The sequence below is a fragment of the Mixophyes fleayi genome, chromosome 1 (assembly GCF_038048845.1).
Source record: "Mixophyes fleayi isolate aMixFle1 chromosome 1, aMixFle1.hap1, whole genome shotgun sequence".
NCBI lineage: Eukaryota > Metazoa > Chordata > Amphibia > Anura > Limnodynastidae > Mixophyes > Mixophyes fleayi.
In genome coordinates this window covers 435,038,178-435,053,015 of record NC_134402.1, presented here as the reverse complement: position 1 = coordinate 435,053,015, position 14,838 = coordinate 435,038,178, and the positions used below count along the sequence as shown (strand labels likewise).

General features: G+C 41.6%; 1 protein-coding gene across 2 annotated transcripts in view; it reads right to left on the bottom strand.

Annotated features, from left to right (window-relative positions):
* SLC45A2 (solute carrier family 45 member 2) overlaps positions 1-14,838 on the bottom strand; it is a 78,403-nt gene that overhangs the window by 49,881 nt on the left and 13,684 nt on the right. For both annotated transcript variants that reach the window (XM_075184587.1, XM_075184594.1), the window contains exon 4: positions 13,197-13,525. In XM_075184587.1, coding sequence (XP_075040688.1) covers positions 13,197-13,525 — 329 coding nt within the window. The remainder of the gene's footprint in view (positions 1-13,196; positions 13,526-14,838) is intronic.

Sequence of the window (14,838 nt, the reverse complement as noted above, 5' to 3'; positions counted from 1 at the left end):
GAAATAAAGGTTTTATGCATTCTGAGGTGAACTTTTTCGTACTTACACACATGCTGCAGTCTGTTCTGTGTGTCTAGGTTCGGCAACTACTGTTTAGGCGAGCGTATTGCCATCCAGATTCAAATCGAAATCGGCAATGTCGGGTTAAGTGTTTACACACATAACATGCGGGGTCCTGACATTGCCGCTTTAAATTAAAAGTCATACAGGTCGCAATGACGTGAAAGTCTACTGACGGACACCTGACTAGTCGTAATAACTTGCGGTCAGCATCCTGCTGCGATCGGAGATCTACAGCGTCGGTATGGAGGTAAGCGTGCTTCTATTTAAATAGTTTTTTCACAGATTCGGATTTTAAGTGGAGGACTCCTTGGTGTCGGAATGGTGGTAATCGTGAAAAATATTTCCACCGGTGCAAGTTGCGTTCAGACATGAATCAGGCCCAAAAAGTTTTAACTTCTGCTATAGTGTATCAAGTTATTTAAAATGTCTTATTCTGTGATTTTATATAAAGTATGGTTTTAAAATACGAAACTGTTCAATTTGTTTACAGCGCAACCCTTAAAAGGATTCATCATCATCAACATTTATTTATATAGCGCCAGCAAATTCCGTAGCGCTTTACAATTGGTTTACAATTCCGTAGCACTTTAAAATTCACTGGTTGTAAAACACTGATATTATAGAATCTGAAACCTCATTGAATCATTGTGTTCATTTTGTTCATATATATTATTTCTGAATGCCACAAGCTATTTGACTAAAATACATCCTGCTATTTTCTTGAGAGTGCGGAGAACCTTTAGTATATTCAAAAATATCTTTGTAGGTGAACAGTAGAAGACTCGCCACAGAACATTGTATTCTGGGGTTTTATCAAATCGCACAGTTATAATTACATGCTGGAGGCTTGTGCGCAAACAGTACATTCCTATTCCTGCTTAATGTCAAACATTCTAGTACTGTACTTTGTTGCTATCGATCTTAATGCAGTGGCAAATATTAAGACATGAACTACATGCTTATTCCCCTATACAGGATGTAGACTGGATTTGTCATTCAGGATATATTTAGCCATTAAAAGCAATTTGATAGCAGTCACACGCTTAAATAAAAGCGCAGTTTTTAACATGGTTAAGTGATTTCATGGTTAGAATTTTCAAATGCTCAGACTCAAAAGCCAACATGGACTCAAATGTTTCAGAATGGACATGGAACTCAATAACCTGTTTTATAGAGGTGGCTCTACAATGCTAATCTCAGACTCGCACTGTACACAGTTGTCCATAAGCGCCCCTACTGTGTCGGCCACCAGAAGAAGGCTTTTGTCATTATTAAAAAAAAGGGGGGGGGAACCGCCACCCTTCTGCCACTGTGGGGAAGGTAGGGGCCATGCACCGCCTACTACTGCAGCTCATGGCCCTTCTAACTAGTCATAGCGGGATCCACCACTCTCCGCATCATGGGAAACTCGCTGTCTACTGCCCTAGAGAAGGCAACACGCGGACACTTAGTTCGCAGAGTGCAGACCACACCACCACTTCTATTCAGGTAAGGGGCTCCAGCGTGTTTCTCCTCCTTCCAATAGAGGTATGTTTGTCCAGATGACACATGAACATGTATGCAGACATGTAATACACTACTTACTGCCTCACCACTAGATTGTATACCACCAGCAAATGTATATCACCCTATGGCTACAAGGCTGTAGACGTGGCTAAGACACTGTGATGCTGTGATGCCATTGTCCCAGTGGCAGAACTACCATTGGTGCAGCCGGTGCAGTGCTCTGGGGCCCATGGAGATAATGGGGCCCGCTGCACGGAGAACTAGTGAGCTGTAGGCATCAGTTCCCTCCTTCCCGGTTCCCGGTACCAGGGCCCACAGCTCGCTAGTTCTGCCTCTGCATTGTCCCATGTTACTATATTACGTCATGCTAAATGTGTCAGTTGAAGAGGAGCGACGGGCTATATCCACATATACTACAGAATAAGGTTTACAAGAGTGTCCATACATGTCGGGGACGGACCCCTGCCTCCTCTGCCGACTCACGTCCCAGTGCTTCCAACGAGACGAACTTCCGGGTTTCCGCTGCGCGCGCATGCACAGTTTCATTCTTTTCATCTGTATGTCGGCGGTCAGGTGCATCTGACCACTGAAATCACCTCCACCCTATCAGGGGCCACTGTTCGGTATATCTGGCACCTCCATCCATCAGTGCCAGAGTATTGGTTCTCAAGTCTCCAGCGTTCCAGTGTCCTGTTCCTGTCTTTCATTCCCATTGCTGACTTTTGGCTTGTTTCCTGACTATGCCTTGGCTTTGTGATTCGGTACCTCTAGTCCAGCAAGTTCCGGACCTTGGCTTTCTCTGACCATTCTCCTCGTTATTCCCTTGTGTATCTCGTCTCAACTGTTTTGCACCCACTATCTGCCTTCCGTCTGCGCTCCACTGCACTGTGACTAGTTGGGAGAGCCACGACCTGCATACCTCACGCAGCCAAGCCCATACCTCCTTGCAGGTGTCCCTGGTGAATACAGAGGGGTGTGTTAGAGTCTGCGCCTCCCAATCTAGTTGCGTCAGTACCAGTCAGTGGCCTCTTCAGTACTATTAACGTGACAAAGAGATTTCCATTATGTCTTTCAAGAAAATATCAGTACACTTACAGTATGTCTATATCGTGCTCTCCGGCTCCCAGGTATTTCTCAACCCCCTCTTATGTGTGTGTGCGCCTATATCGCTCTCTCCTTCTGTCCCTTTCTTTCTTACCCTTTGTGCGCCCACCTCCCTATTTGGGTTTGTCTTTGCCCACCGCCTTGTATTTGAATTCCTCCCACCATTGGGGTAGGTAGCATCAGGACGGGGGTGTGGTACGTCAATATGGGGCTGGGGCCAATCCCTGGCGACGTGCCCAGTGCTTTTGTTGGGCAAGGCTGCCCTGCTCTCTCCTCCACTTCATTGCCGTGCACACCAGTGACATCACCCATTTGCAGTTCTGCCACACAGAGCAGCAGTGAACATAATACATCCCAACTTTCCCACTGATCGGGACAAAGCCACATATTAAAAACCCATGAGCACAAGAAAGGATTCACTGGTTGTGAAACACTGAAGTTATACAATCTCAAACTTCATTAAATCATTTTGATCTCTCAAATATGTACGTTACATATATTTCTGAATGTCAGTAGTGGGCTAAAATACATCCAACTATTTTTTTTTTCTTTTCATGTGAGTGTGGAGAACCTTTAGTATAATCAAAAAAATATCTTTGTAGGTAAACCGTAGGGGATTCGCCACAGAACATTCTAATCTGGGGTTTTATCAAATCACACAATTATAATTATTGCTGGTGGTTTGTCTGCCTGATTAAAAGTCAATCATTCTAGTACTGTTCTTTGTTGCTATAGATCGTAATACAGTGGGTAATATTAAAACATGAACTACATGCTTATTCCCCTTTATAGACTGGATTTGTCATTCAGGCTATAATTAGCTAATAAAGGGTCATTAAATAGCAGTCACACTCTAAGATGAAAGTGACTACTAATTTAATGAACACCATAGTAGCCTACTCTCCCGGAATATCCGTGAGACTCTTGAATTTCTGGGAGCAGGCAATTCTCCAGAATCCCGACCGCCTCTGTAAATTAAACGGAGGGGGCAGGGCTTAGTGAAGCCTTGCATACATCATCGTGACCCTGCCCCATTTTTATTGGTCCAAACTAGTGATGACCGTTTTGGGGATGGAGCTAATAACGTGATTCTTTGAGCTCCGCCCCCACACATCCACCTGCCCCCCGGAACTCCTGGTAAACAACTTGCCTATGTTAGTTATGTATGCTGTACACTATAACTAACATGATTTAAAATGTACTTCTATAATACTGAATCCTAAAGAACTCGTTTTATAAAGTGGGGTTAGCTCTAGAGAGAAGGATATTCAACACCTACTGATACAGTATTTTTGAGAGGCATTCCAGGAGTCTCAACTTAGGTGGAAACCTTCTGGACTTTCAAGTGAGTGGACAATAATCCTGCAAGGTCTCTTGTCTGCCTGCAAGGTGGGCGGGAAAGCGATGTGACGCTACTCATCAACAAGCCACGGCCACTCCAGTGACCACTGAGAAGGCAGTGCCGTGATTATGCAATTAACTTCATTATACACATTTACTCTACCTACTTGATGCAAACTGATGTCATGAAGTCACACCCACCTCTATTTTTTTTTTTTACCTGTACTCTGCATGAAATATAGGGTAATAGGTTGATATGTATGTCAGGGTTCCTACTAGAGATGGGCGGGTCCGGTTCTCCGAGAACCGAACCCACCCGAACTTTGGGTATCCGAGTACCGAGCTGAGCAGCTCGGTACACTCCCGCCCATTCCGAATCCAAATCGAGGCCGAACGTCATTGTGACGTCGTCGGATCTCGGGACTCGGTTCTCGCGATACTTCAACTTTATAAATACACGCCTCCACAGCAATCCATCGCCATTTGACAGAGGGAGAGAGCAGGGTGTAGTCATAGGCTAATTAGAGCAGGGACAGAGAATACAATATTGTTCTTGCAATTGCTCTAACCAAAATCGCTAGTGCAGAGAGGAGGATAGAGGTTTATTATTTTTTCTTCATATTTGGCACTCCCCAGCGCTTTTGGGGTGTCCCCCATAATTGTGCATTAATATTTCTGGCTGTCAAAAGTCATATCTGTCAGCAGTATCTACTAAATAATTTGTAGCACACCTCAGTGTTTTTAGGGTGTCCTCCCTAATTGTGCATTAATATTTCTGGCTGTCAAAAGTCATATCTGTCAGCAGTATCTACTAAATAATTTTTAGCACTCCTCAGTGTTTTTGGGGTGTCCTCCCTAATTGTGCATTAATATTTCTGGCTGTCAAAAGTCATATCTGTCAGCAGTATCTACTAAATAATTTTTAGCACTCCTCAGTGTTTTTGGGGTGTCCTCCCTAATTGTGCATTAATATTTCTGGCTGTCAAAAGTCATATCTGTCAGCAGTATCTACTAAATAATTTTTAGCACTCCTCAGTGTTTTTGGGGTGTCCTCCCTAATTGTGCATTAATATTTCTGGCTGTCAAAAGTCATATCTGTCAGCAGTATCTACTAAATAATTTTTAGCACTCCTCAGTGTTTTTGGGGTGTCCTCCCTAATTGTGCATTAATATTTCTGGCTGTCAAAAGTCATATCTGTCAGCAGTATCTACTAAATAATTTTTAGCACTCCTCAGTGTTTTTGGGGTGTCCTCCCTAATTGTGCATTAATATTTCTGGCTGTCAAAAGTCATATCTGTCAGCAGTATCTACTAAATAATTTTTAGCACTCCCCAGTGGTTTGCGCTCAGAATGGATTCAAAGCAGTCCACATATGATCTAAATGAGCAACCAGGTTCTGTCACCAGTCCTGATGTTAGTGTTCCCAGTACGTCATCTGGCCAAGGCGATGTCAAACAACAGAGTGTTTTCAAATTAGTGCAAAAAACAAAAACCCAAAAAAATTTTACTGTATTGAAGCGAAAAAGAAGTGTAACTGAGCAAAAGTTAAGTGACGATAAAAAAAAAATTGCAAGCATGCCATTCTACACACGCAGTGGCAAAGAGAGAATGAGGCCTTCACCTTTGGCTATTAGTGGCAGATCCCAAAAAGTTACCCAGCCTACAATTGGTGCACAACTACTGTTACGCGTCAAAGCCGAGCTGCAAGATAACAGTGAGGCATTACAGGAGAATATTTGCTCTGATTCACAAATGACAACAATCCCTGCGGAGAGTCCATCCAACAGTGGGATGTCTAATCGTGACCATTCTGTTAGTGACAGTGAACCCATAAAGAAGGGCCCTTTCAGCAGTTCTGCTGATGTGTGCCTGAACAGCCCGAGTGTAGCCGGTGATACACCAAGTGAGGATGACACTTTGTCTTTAGAAGAGGATGTGGGGGAGATTTGGGTATCCGACGATGAGGATGCGGTTGATTGTGTAAGTCCTGCAGCAGTGTGGCACCAGTGGGAGCAGTTCTGGCATGTGAGGTTCTGGCACCAATATGCACTTTCCAAACACAAGCAGGGATGACGCAGGGGGCAGACCACAACAGTTTGACATCTGGGCTGGTTTGAAGGATTTGTCAAAAAAATGTGTGACCTTGACCATAATTCCAACCAATCCTACTATTAACATGCAAAGGATGGTGGAGGGCCTATCAGGGATTAAACTGTATTTTTCATAATTTTCACTAATAATGTTTGGGTGTAATATACACCCAAAGACGAGTGCTCAATTGCTAAGAGTCATTGATGGAGAGGAAGACAAGCAGGCTTGTCTGTAGAATTTGCAGGCAAATTGTGCTGCGTTATATAGGTAACACCCAAAGAGAAGAGCTCCATTGCTCCATTGCTAATTGTAATTGCTGAAATAGAAATAATAGGGCTGACAGTCTTGGTCTAAATCTGCAGTTACATTTTATTGTACCATAGCTCATTGCGAAACTGGAGAGGTGGCAGGGTTTAGTGATAATCTTCCTCCAACAATACTAATTCATCCCAATATCCCAATATCATAGAAGTCTGTGTAGTATGATGTAATTGCTGATAATGGCCTTCCAAAGGGAATGACTAGTTGATTTTAGGGCAGAGCTGTCACGGTTTTTGGGCAATTCTTTTACAGCACAGCAAATATCAAAATGTTTAGCGGACTCATCTGCATCACCACTGGGTGTCTTGGGAAAGCAATTTCTTTTATTACAAGCAGTTGCCAGAGAAACTGAAGGAGAAGACGTCCCAACAAGATGTTGATAAGTCTGGGATCCTTGCAAAGAAAATTAAGTATTTCATCTACAATTAAAATATAGTTAGCACATTTACTTTGTTTTATTGCACACTATAATTTTATGTAGCACCTTTTCAAAATCTATTATTAAGGCAATCACTTGACTCAAGCTAACTGTGTCTGCACTTTCTTCACAGGTAACTACTTCGCTGGACTAAAGTATATTCCCCTCAAATGCTAGTCTTCTTGCAGCTGCTGTATTCTCCTACATGCTGTTGCAGAAACCACAAATTGACCCTAAATGTTTATGGACACAAACAGCATCTCCTGCATGTCATTTTTCAAAAGTTCTGTAACACCAAGTTGATAGTGTGTGCAAAACAGGAAATGTGATGGAATTCAGCCCCGCTGTAATGCTGGACCAATATTGGGGTCGTAATCAGAAATGACATATCCTCAGGAGACTCCAAGCAGGATTAGCCATCTTTCAATGACATCCCTTAGTTTTTGGAACAGTTTGTCAGCTGTATGCCTCTTAGTGAAGCTGCTGATACACAGAGTAGCCTACTTCTCAAAAATGTGATGCACCTGGGTACATGCTGCTGCTGTCCATGCTGGGGAAGGCGAAAGACCAACCCAGTGGGCTTTCACAGTCATATAATCTTTTGTTTGCCCAGTTCCGCTTGTACACATATCTGTGGTTAAGTGTACAGTGGGTAGAATACCATTTTGTCACCCAATAATGACATTTTTAGGAACTTTCCGGTACAGGAGAGAATAAGCTTTTCTAGTAAAATGGTATAGTGATGACATTTGCTAACAGGGACATAACACCTCAATTAAATGTCTTAAACCAACTGTATTAATAGTGGACATTGGACACAGATCTAACGCTAGCATAGTACCCAGGGCGTCTGTGATCCGCTTTGCGACTGGGTGACAGGTTTCATTCTTGCTTCCTCTTGCAGAGGATTGTTTACTTGCCAATTGTTGGGGGGGAAGATTGCAGGTGCTGGGATGTAGATGAGAGAAGGGAGGTAGATTATGCTGGAATGCTTGTTGTTAATTTTTTTTTAACCAAAGTTTCTGATTTTCCCAACAGTTTGCCAATAACTCGCTGAAAAATGACGAAACATGGATGAGGATCCCAGATGGTTAAGGTCCCTACCTCTACTGAGTGTGGCTTTCAAAATGTTACAAATGGATAGACAACTCTTGCCAGGATTCGTGTAAAAATAATTCCACACTTAAGAGGTGGATTTTTGGTCTTATGCCCAGGCATGACAATGGCCTTTTTGTTATCACTGGCAAGAACTGCAGCAATTTTTCTTTTCAAGTGTATGAAAATCATATTGTGACATAGGAGGTGTTCAAAATTGAATAAAAAATGACTGGAAATTAGTGTTACTGAGGTTAATAATAATGTAGCTACAAAATAATACCTAAATTATGTTATTTTAGCACCAATAAATGTAATTTTTATAACAAATTGCAAAACAAAACCAAACAAAACCAAAACCAAAACCAAAACACGCAATGGCGGTTTTGCAAAACCAAAACCAAAACCAAAACACGACGGTAATCCAGATCCAAAACCGAATCCAAAACCAAAACACGGGGGTCAGTGACCATCTCTAGTTCCTACACAGTTATCCTGCAGAGAACTGCAGATTATCCTGGCACTAGGTCAATTCAATTTCACAACAATTACATTTTGTATCAGATTAGAATAAAGTTTATTCATTTACAATTACTGGATAAAATGTTTTTTTTTGTAGCATTGTTAAGCTGTTAATAAAGTTTATTTAAAAAACCATAGAAACTAGAGAGTGACAGTGGCTGAGATGTGTCTGCGGCAGTGTAAGATGCAGCTTGAAAGATTTGCTCTATTTAAAACCATCTTCTTTAACTTGAACACATCTGGACAATGTCCTAAATTACAATGGTGATACTGAATATAATCTTTAAGAAATAAAACGGGTCAGTGGTCTCTAAGGGGGTCTGGGAAGAATTTGGCACCACCAAAATGGCTTATATTGATAGAGGTAACAATGTTATCTTACTGTACATATTGAAAAGCAGTCTGAGTATTTAACCACACAGAAAATTAAAATCAAACTTAGCAACTGCAGAATGTCACAATACATAATTCATAAAATGCAAAGTATGCACGCAAAGGGTCAAAGATCAACTGGTTCCATACTTTAATTTTAATAGAAAAAAAAAGCCAACATGAACACGAATCACGTAATAACTGGGATGCTGGTGTTCAACAAATACATTGTATTTGTCTAATTATAACAGATATAATTAATCCTCAAATGCATTTCAATGAAAAGTATAACAAAGCACCAACATTCGTAGAATCTGAGAATTAATGACTAGTTCATGGAAATGACAAAAGTCATAGATAACTCATCTGCATAGGAAATGGACACTGTACTCATTATAACCACGTGTGTGGACAATATATTAGGTTATGGAGAGAGAAAAAAAAAAAGTAAAAAAAAATAAAAGTAAAAAAAAAAAAAAAAAAAAAGATATTAGACTTGTATAAGCAGGATTCACGTCCTTGTTATCTGGTCATACAAGTACTATGCGCAAAGAATATGTTATATGCTAATAATATGTTAAACAACAGACAAGATGTTTTATGCTTCTTTCAGAGATTTTCCCCCACGGACGTTACACAGTATATGACACTTCATTTTATTTTTATTTTGAAGGGAACTAAGGGTTAGATTCAGTGTCAGACTGGGGCATAAAGGGCCCACAGGGGGAATACAATGGGGGTGTGGCCATCCACTAGAGAGGCGTAACCAAACCACTAAAGGGGGTGTGGTAAGCCCACGAAGGACAGCTAGCACCATAGTGTAGTATATAAAGAATGCAGTGTGTATATAAAGAGCACACAGTATTGACCTGCCCCTTAGATTGGGCAGAACAGCCACCAAAAATCGGGATTGTCCCACTAGAATCACAACATTTCACATACTGTTCTCTCCTACCTGTTCTTGTTACTTTCACACACACACACACACACACACACACACACACACACCCTCCCAGCTCTCTACTACTACCGCCACCCCCCATAATTCTCACTTATCCTCTCAGCTGCAGATCTTCACATACCTTAAGCCCAGGAGGCTCCTCTCTGCTCCTCTTCAAAGTCACAGCTTTATGGAAGCAGCTGTGTCATCATTACGCCCAGAAGGCTTAAAAAATAAAAAAATTGCATCCACGCACGGTATTACTAGAATGCCGGCGTAATGGGACCCTAAGCACATTGTGCCGACTAAGCACTTAAACAGGGACCCTGTGCTGGCATTTGGGAGCAGCACCAAGAACCATACAGAACCTGGTCCGGGGCCTCCCGAGGACCTCCCTTAATCCGGCTCTGGCACTAGGGACTCTGCAAAATACATAGGCACCTTTCAGAGAATGGTCATACGGATCCCAGACTGGTCGGTGACTACACACTTAATTGATATGGTAAGAGAGAAATGTACAGCAAGACACTTTTTGCAATACAATGCTATTATTTTTATATTCCTGAAATATCTGCCAACATTATATTTGTCACACAGATTATGAAAAGAAGTATAGCACTTGTGCTTAAATAACTACTACTTGAAAGTTAATATAATTTAACTGTTAATTTATATTTTCTAAGTGGGCCCCATTGTGTTCACATCAGCTAATCCATCAGGGAAAGGAGATAACTCATCACAACAAAGTCTATGCAAAACCAGGCGATAAGGTCAAATGTAACCAGGCCCGGCGCTCCCATTAGGCAAGGTTAGGCACCTGCCTAGGGCGCCGGGAACTGGAGGGCGCCACAGAATGGTAAATGACTTTAAAACTGTGCGGCGACCGCTGACCATACCTGTCACGGCCGCCGCACAGCATCAGATGCATGGGGAGGGGGGGGGGGGGGGAGAGGCTATTGCTCACCACTGCCGCCTCTCTGCTCCGTCTCCTCCCCTCCACTCACTAGTGTCAGTGAGTGGAGGGGAGGAGACGGAGCAGAAAGGCGGCGGTGGTGAGACAAGGTAAGGAAAGACGGGGGTGAGGAGGGAGGAGGGAGCCGATTTTTGCGGGGGGGGGCTGGCGGCGCAGATTTTTGCGGGGGAAGAGGGGGCGCCGATTTTGTAAAAAATGCCTATGGCGCCATGGACCCTAGCACCGGCCCTGAATGTAACACACATGATGGCTGGATGTAATATACATTAACATTAGTACTGGTACTTGTAAATTGTACAGATACCACTGTATAAAATGCATGGGTATAAGGCTGTTACGTTTGACACATCCTGCATTATGACACCTACAGCCCACAGTACAACACTTGGGGAGGTATTCAATTGACCGCAAGAATTTTTTTAAGACAGCGTTAAGTCATTTTAACGCTGTTTTTTTTATTATTTTCGAGCGGGTTAACTTTACCCGCAATTCAATTCCATTTTTAACGCTCCGTTTTTTGTCATGAAACGGTCCTCTCACGCTCCAGTAGAAGGTCTATTGAAATTATAGGGTGTGCGAGAGGCAGCCGCATTAAAACCTATTCAATTGTTTTTTAACGCGGCGCTTTAAACAGGAAAATATGCTGTTTTATCTCGCACCTCTTTGGGGTGTGATAACAATAAAAAACCTCTGAAAACCATTTAAAATCATGTAATAATGAGAAAAAAAAAAAGAAAATAAAAAGGATAAACTATGTTTATCACTAATGCCTAACATGTAAAAGTTGATTTTCTTGTGAAAAAATAATGAAATAAAACAAAAATAAAATAAAAATCACTAATTAAATATATTTCTGTATGTTTTTAGTACAAATATGTATGTACTAATGTGTTTTGACATGGTATAGATGGATCTATAGTAAAAAATAGTTAAATAAAAAAATATGCTAAAGAAAGTACTGTAATGCAGATATTTTCAACTAGAATGGTTGTGAATTCTATAAAATGTATTAAAATGTATGTCAATCCTTTTTTTTTGTGTTTTACATGACCGCGTTAAAACTCCCCTTCACTCCCTTAAAAACTCGCAAACACAATGATTAACGCTCGGGGGCAGAGTTCCCTCTTTTTCAATTGAATTGCACGAGTTTTCACGCTGCGTTATCTAAAAAACTAAAAACGGTCGTTATAGCAGTTAAAAACCTGCGGGTGATTTTTTTTTTTTTTAACGCGGCGGGAAAAAACAAATCTTGCGGTCAATTGAATACCCCCCTTACAGCTCTCCCAGGGTGCACGCTTAGGTTGTCTGCACAAGAAAAATCATTGCTTCCACACACTAAAATACTGCACATTAAAACTACCACTGAAACCGCACATGAAAAATACCATTGAAACCGCACATGATAACCAACATTAATACCGCACATAAAAAACAACCAAGCATTTTGTAGAATGTACTAAATAAATCATAGCTAGAATCTGATTGGTTTTTCAAATCCGCCGGAAAACTCTCAGCTCGATACATTTACCCCATTGTGCACGTTAAGAGTTCAGATTGGACGGCTGCAGTAGCCAATCCAATGCAGCAGCACCGGAGAGTGATTATTTCCTGAACATGCTATTCTGCGTGTGGGAGGAAGTGGAGGTAAAATGACATATTTACTATGGGGGGGGGGGGGGGGGATCTATTTTAGTTTGTTTAGCACCAAAGTTTAAAACAAATAAGCATTAAAAATAAATAGCAGCACATTTGACAACCATGATTATCTTAGCCCAAGGACTAAATAGAGAGACAAAAAAACTGAAATAGAAACATTGCAACTAGACATATTTAAAGAAGATACAGAGGATTGACAATACTTTCCAGTCTAATATAGGTCAGTGGAGAAGCACATTTTCAGTACACTGTATCAAATATATTATCTTCAGCATTAGACAGCACAGGCAGGTTTCCACTATTACAAAATTACAAATAGAGACTACGAACATGGGGTCCCCCGTATATAGTGAAAAACATTCCACGAGCAAGGTTTGTATCTTTATGAAAATGATAAATAATAATAATAATAATGCCAACTGAGCTGTAATACGTACAGTAAAATAAAATGCAAGCAAGATGTAATATGCTGGTAATAATCTGTCAATAATAAGGTCTAACAAGATGTAATATGACCAGTACATTTTCAATGGAATATCTTTGTCCGGAACTCTGGATACACTTTATAGCAAGTGCATTATTGTAGGGTTAACACTTCGCTTGTGACTTTCTGCCACTTTGCATTCTGTGATGAATTACATTCTAATTGACTCCTCTACATCACATGCAAAATTGTATCCTGATCATTTCTCAAATTTTTCAAAAAGGTGTAACATATTTCATAATTAAAAGATTATTAGTTTTTATTCACACAGTTAATAAAGATAAAAGTACCACAGTACATTGTCAGTACCTTGTCCGTGTCATCTTTTACATCATCTTCCGCATGAGAGAGAGTTCTTTTCCTTGGTAGTTCTGTCTTTATATGGCCATTCTGTGTTGTATCGATGGACCCATATGCATTTAACACTTCATTTGCCAGGAGAAGCTTTGTTTCTTGTTTGCCATCATCATCATCCATGGGAATCTCGGGAATGCTGCACAAATGTACAACAAGGAACAGGAGGAAGACTGAAGCTGACAAGAAAAACATGACCTGGAATTCTGAACCCATCAGCCTTCCGAGATAAGTAGACCCCCAGTCTATTGCACCCACAAGATAGCCCAACGCTCCTCCAAAACCTGAAAGACAAACACAAATGTTTACATTACTAAAGGGTTTCTGTTGCCCAGATTGCACCGAAATGTTCAGCCCCATTTATCCTGAAATCATACATTTGGGACCGACAGAGGTGCAAGGCTTCCTCACTTCTGCAGTTACATCACAGTATGTTGCTTACCAGCACTGTCCGTTCCAAAACAAGTTTGTGATTATATAAGAGAAAACAGAAGAGGAAGTGATGAAGACCAATTAGTACAATGACCTCATAAAGCACGGCCATGGTGGAAAAGCATCTATAATATAAAAGCCTAGCGGCGTGTGTTAGTCTGTGTGGAAAGAAAAAAAACAAGTTGCAGCGCCACCTGCTGAGCGGAGTTATACACTGACCTACTAAATTCTTAGCATTATCTAATATATAAAAGTAAAAGCCTAGTGGTGTGTGTTAGTGTGTGTGTGTGTGTGTGTGTGTGTGTGTGTGTGTGTGTGTGTGTGTGGAAAAAACTATTTTCTCAGAAATGGCTCATCCAATTGACCTTTTCCCCCGTGGGAGGGGTAGTAAAGGCTAAATTTACGAGTTGAGGGGTCAAACTCATTTTCGTGAGGTAATTTTACCTCATGAACACACATGTGTACAGTGGCGGATCCAGGGGGGTGCGATCGGGGCAATCGCCCCCCCTAGCAGGGGTTTGCTGCCGACGGCTGCACAGTATGTGCAGGTCCGTTTGGCAGTGACAGTGTGCTGCTGTGTTTTAAACACAATCAGAGCAACCGGGCAGCACACTGTCCCTGCCTGTCACTGCCAAGCGGACCTGCACATACTGTGCAGCCGCCGGCAGCCTCAGAAGTCGGAAAGGGGGCGGGGCCTAAATCGCCCCGCCCTAACATCGCCCCGTGTACAAACATTTTCTACATCCGCCCCTGCATGTGTAGCGGCGTGTGTTAGTGTGTGTGTGTCTGTGGAAAAAACTATTTTCTCAGAAAGGGCTCATCCAATTGACCTGAAATTTGGTATACTGACATTATTTGACAAAAAAATTAGAATAGTGAAGTCAGTTAACTTCCATCATCCCCCCTTCTCCCCGTGGGAGGGGTAGTAAAGGCTAAATTTACGAGTTGAGGGCTCAAACTCATTTTCCGTGAGGTGATTTTACCTCATGAACACACATTAAAAAGGGCGCTTGCGTCGGGAAGTAACGCTTTTCCCCTGAGGAGGCCTGGGCTAGGCCCAAATGCATGACAAGAACCTTTTTAAGACATTAAGTAGCTTGATTTGACTAGAATGCATGAGTATCATGCACGGGTTAACTTGTATTAGATATGTACCTTTGCCATA